The 11,470-nt window shown below is 34.8% G+C and overlaps 2 protein-coding genes across 3 annotated transcripts in view; one reads left to right on the top strand and one right to left on the bottom strand.

Annotated features, from left to right (window-relative positions):
* The first annotated feature begins 186 nt into the window (after positions 1-186).
* On the top strand, positions 187-10,988 carry LOC111060252 (bis(5'-nucleosyl)-tetraphosphatase [asymmetrical]). Of its 2 annotated transcripts, XM_022347913.2 has the most exons (5): positions 187-344; positions 3,799-3,942; positions 5,653-5,768; positions 6,558-6,768; positions 10,499-10,988. In XM_022347913.2, exons 2-4 carry the CDS (start codon positions 3,828-3,830, stop codon positions 6,756-6,758), a joined length of 432 nt encoding a protein of 143 aa, XP_022203605.2. In that variant the 5' UTR covers positions 187-344; positions 3,799-3,827; the 3' UTR covers positions 6,759-6,768; positions 10,499-10,988. The 2 variants fall into 2 exon arrangements, with proteins under 2 accessions (XP_022203605.2, XP_022203603.2); XM_022347911.2 differs by lacking the exon at positions 10,499-10,988 and having other exon boundaries at positions 6,558-6,989.
* LOC111060250 (protein VAC14 homolog) overlaps positions 8,001-11,470 on the bottom strand; it is a 26,210-nt gene continuing 22,740 nt past the window's right edge. The window contains exons 14-15 of the mRNA XM_022347910.2: positions 10,565-10,718; positions 8,001-9,409 (exon numbers count right to left, since the gene is read on the bottom strand). Coding sequence (XP_022203602.2) covers positions 9,241-9,409; positions 10,565-10,718 — 323 coding nt within the window. The 3' untranslated portion in view covers positions 8,001-9,240. The remainder of the gene's footprint in view (positions 9,410-10,564; positions 10,719-11,470) is intronic.

The raw sequence follows: 11,470 nt of genomic DNA, 5'->3' as shown, positions 1-11,470 counted from the left end.
TGTAATAATATTGTCATGTCATAGCTGAGGGATTTGTGTTATTTTCGAATCGATGGACGCAGACTGCTTCGCCGAGGCATTTGAGGGAGACTGGCTTCAGACGAGGCCACTCGGGCACTATGACGCGGGCGCCGATACTGGGCTTATTTTAATTCAGGTGGCAGTGATGCCTTCTCAATTTCGTTGTTTCTACATTTTCAAAATAAACAGACATAACCTCAAATCACAATAACTATTTTCTACTGTGCCTGTAGCAAGATGGTAGATGTTGATGTCATTGATTAGTTCGCCTAACTCAATTAACGTAGTTTAAAACATCTATGCTTCATTGTTATCAATATTCCGTGAGTATATAATGCAGCTCAGGTCATAGAGCTCAACTTATTATTGTATTTTTACAATCAGATGGATTTTCTATTCAAATTTACGTTACTGTTAATCTATAACAAATTTATTTTACTGCTTCAGATAGGCGAGGTGAAGCCGCTTCAATAAACTAATCTCATGTTTTATTAAACGTAGAAGGGTGCTTTCTGTTACGTAATCTTTCTAGTACCTAGGTAACAATTTTAGGATTTAATACCATAGGTAGGCTTACTTTATGGATAATTACTTTATGATAATTCTTATCAAGAATTATAATGATATATATCTTTAACCTCTTACCTGGATAACAACCGTGTTTCTTTTTTCCGTGTTCAATTGTTTTTTCAGCTTTAAGACCCTACTATACCCTATATACTATACCCTATACACTAGACTCTAACTATATGCCTACTAGGGTGTAAGATGAGCAGATTTTTTTAATATTAGACTAATGCAATGCATTTCCTTAATATATGATAAACTATACGAGCAACATAAGAGACGTTCCTCATAAGATGACATGCATTCTAAAAACGCGCAAAATAATCCCTGCGCTGTATAGCCTTGGCATAATTGTGAGCTTTTAAATGACAATGTGACATGACTAAATGGGTTCTAAAACCTGTAATTCTAAAAGGGTGATTATTAGAGCCTAAACAGCTGCAGACCAATTTATCAATGACTCCAATCTGTAGAAGGATGGTTGAAGCAATCATCAACCCCAAAATTGGGTAGTTCTTTGAGAGAAACGACCTTTTCTCAAATATGCAGATTGGTTTTCGTCAACTGTTGATACAGTGAGTCGAGTGGCTGAGAAAATTGATTTAGTGTTAAAGGATGGTGAGTCCCTGGCACTTATATTTTGTGGTTTGAGCAGAGCGTTGGGAAGTCTGTGTGAGGTTGTAGAGACTCTGCTCTAAACATCTTGGAGTCATATCTAACTGGGAGGATAAAGGTGGTGTCATTGGGTGGAGCTGCTTCCCGTCCTTTCCCTGTGGATTTTGGGGTACCTCAGGGTTCAATCCTGTTCATCGTGATGATCAACGACCTGAATGACAATGGTACAACAATTGATGATAATATACTATTGCTGTTATCTGGCATTGATCTTCAGTGGGTCTGGAGATGTCGGCGGAGTATCTGCAATCTTCAACCTTATGATTCCTGGTAATTCGTTCCTAGCAAAATTTAGTTTTTTTAGTATTTAATTAAATAGGTCCATAAAAGGGATCACTAAAGTGAAGCCCACTGGGACTCGTCAAAAAAGTAAAAGAAAAACAACTGCCCGGAGACAGAAATCAAATAAGAAAATAGGCACTCACCACACTGCTCTCCAACATAAAGAACTCACGGAGTGAGTACAGAGGGTGTTCCGTCAGCAGGCTCCTCAGAGCCCCTCGAAACCGCACAGCAGACAGATCCCTGGCCAACAGAGGCTGCCTATTATAGAGGCTGATAGACATATGAGCCAGACCAGTCCGAGTTCTGCTCAGCCTCTGGTAGGGTAAATCCAGCCTGAGTCTACTCCTAGTCTCATACGGGTGGAAGCTCTGTCGGGTCACGAGCAACCCCACGTTTGCATGTGTTCTGCAAAGGGTATGAAGAACATAGAGGGAGAAGACGGTGAGGATCCTCTCTTTGATAAAGAGCGGGCGACAGTGGGCTAATCTACCAAATGAGAGGAAGCCACAAAACATCATCTGCAGTTTGTCAGCTGGGTTTTATCCTACATTCAAAGCTCATCTGGGACAGTCAAATCCAGCAAGTGACCAAGAGACTCTACCAAATCTGTTTCCTTTTGCTCAAGCTGAGAGGACATGTGACGGAGGCATATGCGATAATGGTGTTTAATGCACTTTTTCACTTATTATCTCCCATGGTCTATTCATGTGGGGCCATTCATCCAAGGTTGTGGACATACTGAAGCTGCAAAAACTGGCAGCCAGGATCATTACTGCAAGCAAACACCTTGCTCATTGCTAAGCCATTTTTGTTTGGCTGGGTATTCTAACAATAGTCAACCACTTCAATCTCTGCCTTATGTCGTCAAGGAGAATCAATAAAATTTGTTAACTCGGACTGATGCGCATCACTACAACACTATAGTGCGGTCCACGTTATAATGACAGTATTTGATCAACTTCAGTTTTGCTATCCTTGTCTATCATTCGACAAAGCCGGTGGTACTATCCTTTTCTAGGTCCACAACGATGACAATTATGTTTTTGACGGTGTAGAAATATAATTAATTAATGCAGAGAATTGGCATCGCTATTCTTCTATCTTTATCCACTGCCATTATAACGTGGACCACACTATAGGCATCTTTATCCACTGCCATTATAACGTGGACCACACTATAGGCATCTTTATCCACTGCCATTATAACGTGGACCACACTATAGGCATCTAAAGCTGTTTGACGCCTCCATAGAACGCGGGTATGCTAAAGGAGTTCAACACTGCGAAACTTCAACAGGCTGCCTGCAGGGGTGAAGCAGTTGGACCTCAGCGTGTTGAGAGAGTTGTGACTGGTTTCATGAGAGCCAGGGCTTATTACGATGTCCAGGAACTTCTGAATGATTACCTCTCTCAGAATTTCTGAACGATGACGTCTCTCAGATGCTATGGGGAGTCCGATGGTAGCAAGCATTCAAAAGGCACACCAGTGTTTAATGTTAAGTCGGGCCCAGGCCAAAAACTCAAGTTCTATCTGGCTAAATTGCCATTAAGTTGGAGAACAAGGCCTTGAATGATAATAATCAAGTTTTGATTTGAACTGATCAGTGCCATCATGATCAATTAGTGGTTATAGTTTTTTTGCATTTTTATTTATGACATGACGCCATCGACCCTACAAGTGTGGGTAATTAATGAAGAAGGTGAAAGGTAAAAAGTGTGGCTGTAAGACTACAACTATACGGAATTTATTTCACGCGTCTTCAAATGCATGGCCTCTTATGGGGAGCGTTGCGAGTTCGCTTTTATAGTTCACCCCATAAGAGGCATTGCATCCGGCTAACGAGCGAAAAAATCAGAGCGTAAAAGACGCCCGTATAGTTGGGGTTTAATAGTGAGCTCGTAAATCACAGTGAAACCAGGACCACTGTATATAGGAAGTCCTGGTTAGACAAACTATTCACTGTACAAGAGAGGGTCAAGTATGCTCTTCATAGTATTTTAAGTTTTGATCTCTGTTTTATCAACGCACACTTTACATTACCAGAAAATCACGTGTGCAGATTATGTACTCCTCTGTAAAGATTTACTTTGTTAAAGAAACGTTTTACATCATTTGTCTGGGTCAATAAAAAATCTCCTATTTCTAGTGAAAATGTGAATGAATACAATTGTAATTTAGTATTGATAATGCAAAACAATTAAAATGTATAGGCATGATACATTTATTAATATTTGAAAATCTCGTTTCAGTTATAAACTATTTCGAAATTCAATAAACTATGACTGAAAAAGTGACAAGAGCGGCTGGACTTCTAATTTTTCGAAGAAATCCTAACGTGGAGTATCTGTTATTGAAAGCTTCTTACAAACCTTACCATTGGACTCCACCAAAAGGTACCTTTTCACATTTGTATTTCAATTGAATAGCCAGCCATACAATCATTTCGATCATTGATACAATATTAACACAAGACAGTTGTTCCATAAAAATGATGAAAATTGTGCAAATGGAAAAATCATCAAACCAAATTTATGTTTACTTTCCTTGCCCTATTACCATAGGTAAGGAAAGAATTGCTTTCCAAAAAAAATTAAGGTACCCTAATTCCAAGTTTTCTATACGTTTCAAGGTCCCCTGAGTCCAAAAACATGATTTTTGGGTGTTGGTCAAATCATCAAACCAAATTTATGTTTACTTTCCTTGCCCTATTACCATAGGTAAGGAAAGTATTGCTTTCCAAAAAAAATTAAGGTACCCTAATTCCAAGTTTTCTATACGTTTCAAGGTCCCCTGAGTCCAAAAACATGATTTTTGGGTGTTGGTCTGTGTGTGTGTGTGTGTGTGTGTATGTGTGTATGTCTGTGAACACGATAACTCCATTCCTAATAAACCGATTGACTTGAAATTTTAAACTTAAGGTCCTTATACCATGAGGATCCGACAATAAGTGATTCAATAAAATTGAATTCAAAATGGCGGATAATTACTAAAAAACCATGTTTTTCACGGTTTTCTCGAAAACGATAACGATTTTCTTCAAATTTATAACATGGATATCTATTTATAAGCCCTATCAACTGACATGCGTCTCATTTCTGGGAAAATTACAGGAGCTCCGTAATATTCTTGAGAAAAATGGCGGATAATTACTAAAAAACCATGTTTTTCACGATTTTCTCATAAATAACTTGACCGATTTTTTCAAATTCTTACCCTGTATAGTTATTTATTAGCTCTATCAACTGGCATGAGTCTCCTTTCTGGGAAACTAATGGGAGGTCCACCCCATCCTTGAGAAATGGACTCAGTAACCTCCTTCTCGTGCATGAGGTAGGTAAGTAGCGCAGTTCATGAAAAGTACACATCATAGTCAAGATATTTCATCTGTAGAACAGCTGTTTTGACGACTTTAAAAAAATGACGACTAAAAAACAAATCTAATTTCACAATTATTTTACACAAAGGAAAAAGTACTCTGAAAACAATTATATATACACATATACAGAAGTCTGATCGTAGTTTCAAATATGAGCAAGGAACGTTGTGTGAGTGTACCACACCAGATTTTTTATCAAGTTTTCAATCAAAAATAATCTTCACTGTGCATCAAAATGTATTTATTTCCAATATTCATATTCATCGCTTTAAAGTATCCTGAATTGTCATAGTTTCCCTAAAATAATTTATGCTGTTCAATAACAACATAAACACAAATTCCTCCTGTTGAGATTTATATTTTAATATTATAATAAAATAACATCTAGATTATACTGATTTTGTATTATTTTCATTTCTGAATTGAGATTTTTCAATATTCAATGAATACTATAAAATATCACTATTGGTAGGGATTTGATCAACTCTGTGAACACACAGGAAAATGAGAATTTCTAATTCAATATTCTTTTTGTCATGATTCTCCATTTGTCTAAAAACTAGAAGCATCTATAATAATACGTTCAACATGTATTTTTTCGTTGTACTATGCATTTTATTTAGCTAAACCTGGTTAGGTACTATAATATCCATTCCGATTGATAAGAATAGGATTTTCAGCTTATTGTCATGATTATCAAGCTCTGTAATATTTTTAAAATTTACAGGACATTTAGACCCTGGTGAAGATGAGATGCAAGCAGCTTTAAGGGAAACTGTTGAAGAATCTGGGCTCAGTGCAGAGAGCCTTGCAATCGACAAAAAGTTTCATAAACAATTAGTGGTAAGTTAACAGTTCACATTTGTACTCAGTAATTATTGTTCAGACCGTAAACGTCTTAGATTAATCTATTTCTATTCCCACACGCGTGTTCTATACCCGAGTTAGAGATACCAGAATCTAGAAAAAAATATTTATAGGAAGTTAAGTTGTATTGTTATAAACCAATACTATTGTAGCGTACAGTCTGCTCATTGATACAGTCTACAAGACTGCATACTTCCAGAGAACAAATGCGCAACGGGAGCAACGCCTTAGCAATTCAAGTTGAGGTTAGTTTGAATTATAACACAACTAGCAAAATATATAGAACTTATGAAGTTGCTCCAGTTGCTATAACCCGGTTGAGCTCTGTGTGTATGAAACCTTGGGTTTGACAAAAACAAATTCTCATCTAGAGATCCATTTTGAGAATATAATCTCAAGAAATGATGTCAGGATAATAGCAATACTAGAAACTATGATGAAAACTTACTGCAATTGATATGCATGCAACAGTGGTTGTGAATACCAAGCTAATTGGTTATGGATTAATCCACTATATATGTTTTGGACATGAATTCCGACTAAAATCAGCAGGTATAGAATTATTGTGCAAGTTTCACTAGTTTTTCAAATGTGAAATTGTGAGTTCAATTTTAATGATTCTCCTATCTTGTCTGTCCCTTACAGTATGAAGCGTTTGGGAAACAGAAACAGTATAGAATTATTGTGCAAGTTTCACTAGTCTTTCCAAAGTAAAATTGTGAGTTCAGTTTTAATTATACTCCTATTTTATCTGTTCCCTTACAGTATGAAGCGTTTGGAAAACAGAAGACGGTTTCCTATTGGCTCGCAGAAATCGTAGACAAAAATGCAACTGTCAAATTATCTTCTGAACATCAAGCATTTGAATGGTGTACTATTGAAAAAGCGCTTGATAAAGTGGAATATGAAGATACAAAGTCACTCTTGAGAGAAGCGGAGAAATATTTGGAAACATCGGATAAATAATAATCTTTGAGTAAGTGAACTTCCTTTGGAAATAACACTGCAAGATTACTTTATTATACGAGTTAGCTGTTATTTGTAGACTTATTACATATGGCGGATCTCAAGTTTCTTATCTAAACCTAAGTTATTCAATAACCAACTAAATGTTTTAGTCGAAACTTGTATGATAGAAATATTATGACAATATTTTGCATAGTCAAAAAATTAAAACGAATCTTTTTTGACTATAAATTCGTGGTATTTCAATTATACTCCTATTTCATATCTTATACAATAAACCAGACATTGTAAGTGAAATAAAATGTAGGAGATTACAATGGGCTGGGCACATACTCAGAAGAGGAAAAGAGTCCAAGCTGAAAAAAGTTTCAACACCCAACCCTCTAGGAAGAAGACCCCGTGGGAGAACCAGACAGAGATGGTGGCAACAGGTTAAGACTGACATGGAGAGACTTGGAGCGACAGAAAGAGATGCTGGGGAGCGAACTACGTGGAGACAGTTTGTTGGTGCGGCCAAATATCAACTTAGATATAGATGGCCCTGGGAGTAAGTAAGTTCATATCTTATGTTCACGTATAAACATATTCCCACAAAAGTGTAACAGCCGAAGACCATAGATTTTACATTGAATTTGCAACAAAAAATGTTCAGTAAAATTTTCTTGTATCGACCTTAGTTTTCGAGATGAAAATGTGGTTGGAAAGAGGAAGTGATTTCCAATAAGATTTATATAATTTGTTCCTTTGTTTTGAGATTTTTGAACTTTTTATCAGCTTTCAAACTGTTTGAAATTTGGATTTCAACTCGACGAATGTACTTTTTTCAACTTGCTCATTGGCTCATGTTTTCCTTCTTAATTAATTATCTACCAAAGAACAGTTGTTTCAAAATTTGACAAAAATCTATGAGTAATGCCCAATAGGCATGGATATAATACTCAATTCTTTCAAGCACATAGTTCTAAATGGATGTGCTTTAGAAACATAACTGTTTCGCGTCAATCTTGAATACTCATTCATGCAATTTGCATTTTTTTTCTCTTCTAGAGAGCGAAATAAGGATAAAAGGTTCAGGGGATTAAAGAAGAGTTTCTATAGGAATAAATCTGAATATTCATGAGCGGATAACAACATACATTTTTAATGACATCGTCATTTTTAATCGAATGATACCTGGTATTTCGTTCATTTCCCAAATGACTTCAACCTGTGTGTGAAATTCTCAATTAAAAACAAAATGAGTTCATTAAAATGGATTCAGATTTATTCAGTCTTTCCTGCAGTTTACATAATTATTGTTAATTATTCTATATTAATCAGATTAAATTTAATATACAGGAATGTAGATTAGTTTTAGAAAATAAACATTCAACAATTTACATCTCATTCAATACTAAATCGATTTTTCTTTAAGAAATTACAATTTCTTTTATACTTATTTATTCCATCAAATTTCTTGTTAAATCACTTAGGTACTTTCCAGTTAAAAATATTGAAAGTTCATGTTTATTATCTCAATTGAGAATTAATTTAGTCTGCTCAAGTCATACCTTACAGCTTACACAATGACTGATCAGAACACCGGATCTTAATCACATCTACTACAGTAAATATATAGCCATGGTTATGATTACAAAGTTAGTTACTGTAACATCTACTAACTTTTCTATTCCAATTTTACATATTGATTTTCAGAATTAAGTTTCTCTTTAATAACCTACAAGAAATGAAGAAATGATTGCACATGTTCACATATTGTAGCTGCTATTAACTAAATATATATTTATTAATAATGCTACTACATAACTACATATTTTTGCATAAAAATAAATCATTAATATGTCGATCAGTAAACAGTAACCCACATATATACGAGTACTTTACCAGCTTCAATAGTTGCAAATTATATTCATCTTGCATTTGATATTCATGTTACATTACTTATGGATTGTTTGCATTCACGCATGGAAGAGTCCAATCTATATTGTTGGACTATATTAATGAAAGGGAGTCGCCAATATATCGACTAAAACAACAATTTTGTCCCCAAAAATTAGTATTTTCAAATGTCGAAATGTAATCGTTCAAATTAAATTTATTTCTAATCGGTAATTGTGTCAACAAATAAAGCCGTTAGGCTTATTAATTTCAAAGATTCTAAATTTAGACTTAACTTAACAAAGCTGACGATATAGGTATTTCTTGCAAGATAGATTAACGTCTGAATTCAAGTCATACACATGAGTCACAAATTATCCAAATGATGCAAAATTAGTTTTTACTTTTTTGTTGGTTGAAGGTATCATAGTATTCGAACAGAATGATAAATTCAGGCTCGAATGTTATTCGATGCTCAAGGTAGATTCCGGTTAGGATTTTTTAATAAATTGCTAAAGAATACTAAAGTACCTTGGCTTCACCCTGAACTTATACTGCGTAAAATAAACTACTAGACACCTTATGAACTTTGGTTTAAATACAATCACGCTTCCACAAACTTGATGCTTTTTTCGTACAGCTCTTCTCTCCTTGTCGATATTTTCTTCTGTCTATGTCTCTCCTGCACTTTAATGAAGTGTTCAAGAAGTTTATCGAAATTCACTTGTTTAAACTTGATTCGATCATCTTCTCTCCTGGCCGTTGAGTTTTTACTGAAATTTGAAATAGAATTTCATTAAGTCTTTGATTTCTGGTCACATGTGGTCTAGGAAACTGAGTTACAAGGTAGTACGAGCGGCTAAAAAACTTTTCACTGGTGATTCAGAAAAATCATATTTTTAAAGTGACAGTATTCAAATCAAGAAACTTTAACGTATTTTTACTAAATATATTAGAACTTTTGGCTCGAGATTGTCGGTTCCATTTTTTCTTCGAATAGAGCCATCTCAGTCAAACAATAGTCATAGTTCTCACCCAGTTGCATAAAAGTTAGTCAAATTTTAATCATGATTAAATGCCACGAGAACCAATCAGAGAAGCCTTCTCTGATTCGTTCCCGTAGCATTTAATCATGATTCAAACAAACAGACTTTTGTGAAACCTGCCCTCAGTATTGGAGTTTACACAATGAGAATATTACCATAGAGAAACAATAGCATAAGTAGATATCCCATGGTATAGGGCGTTTATGTCGCAACTTTTACTGTTATCTCAAGCCGATAGTTCATGTAATTCTTTCCCGTGAAGCTGTGTGACACTGGTAGCACAGAATACTAATATATTTATATTCTGTATTATATATATTATATATTATATTCTATATTAATATTCTGTGCTGGTAGTCTCTCATATTGTGCCGTTGATACACTCCCACCCCAACAGAACAGTAAAAATCGACAGTAATCGGCTTGAGATAACAGTAAAATTTGCGACATAAACGACCTATACCATGGGATATCTACTTACGCTATTGTTTCTCTATGATATTACCACCATGGTTCTATTGCATGATGAAATACAAAATAATAATACCAGCAAATGTATTTATTACATTTGTAAATAAATAGATAATACCAGCAGTCAGTTGGTTATAAGAATAGGAAAGTATCAAGCTATAAAGCTATAAGCATTAATTAATCATGCAAGATTGTTTTTTCAAAGTTGATTGGTAGAGAAGACTTAAAATTACGTCGATTTTATAAAACACAATACCGTTTCAATCTTCTCTACTTGAAACAAATTATTTTGTTAAAAGCCTTCAACCCCGCCTAATAAAGAGTATTTTCATTTTCATGCAACAGGGCCCCAGTCCCCAGATATCGGCACAAAAGTTGTCTTGGTCTGCAGGGGTTGAAGTAATGACATACCTGTTGCCAGCATGAAGTTGTAATTTGGGAATGCAGTCCAGCCGATGGCGCAACGTATGAAAGGCAGGCGTCTGTGGTAACAGCATGAGAAGGCCATACAGTGCTCTGACAAGCGGTCCGTTGTGGGGAACTTCCAATAACTCCAATCTCACATCTGTCGAATATAAAATCATTAGAAACTGAATAAAATTGGAAGTGACTTAAATCTACGTTAAGGTGAGAAATATTTCCTTATTAAAGTCAATTGATGAAGATATCGTGAGAGCGATCTTACCTCGAAATTGTTCATAGAATGTCCCTCAACTTTTAATAACAAATCATTTCTATGAAAGGTTTACAAAGTGTATAGAACGTAAATAATCACCTCAATATTGATTATTTTTATGATAATCAATTAATTTCACTAATTGAACTGTACATACTGTTCTACAAAAAAAGATCTGATAAAAATCAAATTCCTCAATAAATACTACCTAATAATTTATATTAATAGATTTATTCCATACTCTCCATTTTCACCCAAGTATATTAAGGCTGTGCAAAGGCTAAAAATAAACTTTCTACTGGTAATATTTTTCAAAGTTTTTCGATTTGTATATCATCAAGCTATAAAAATAAAACAGTTTTCTCAGGAAAACATTTTTTTCCCGATCATTACTTTCTGAGATATGAGCGCCTAAAGTTTAAATTTTTGGGACAGCATTTCAATTTCGGTGAGAGATAAAAATCCATGAGATTTAGAGGATAAATTCTTCATGATATTGTTGATCTAGTAAAACAAACATTTTCTGAAAATATCAATTTTTGATAAAGTTATTCAATTTACAAAAAATAACTCAAGTAAAAGTTATTTTTGGTAAATTGAATAACTTTCTCAAAAATTGATATTTTCAGAGAATTTTCGTT

The sequence above is a fragment of the Nilaparvata lugens genome, chromosome 2, assembly GCF_014356525.2.
Source record: "Nilaparvata lugens isolate BPH chromosome 2, ASM1435652v1, whole genome shotgun sequence".
Taxonomy (NCBI): domain Eukaryota; kingdom Metazoa; phylum Arthropoda; class Insecta; order Hemiptera; family Delphacidae; genus Nilaparvata; species Nilaparvata lugens.
Note: the sequence above shows the minus strand (reverse complement) of the source record. Positions and strands in the feature narration are given on the sequence as shown.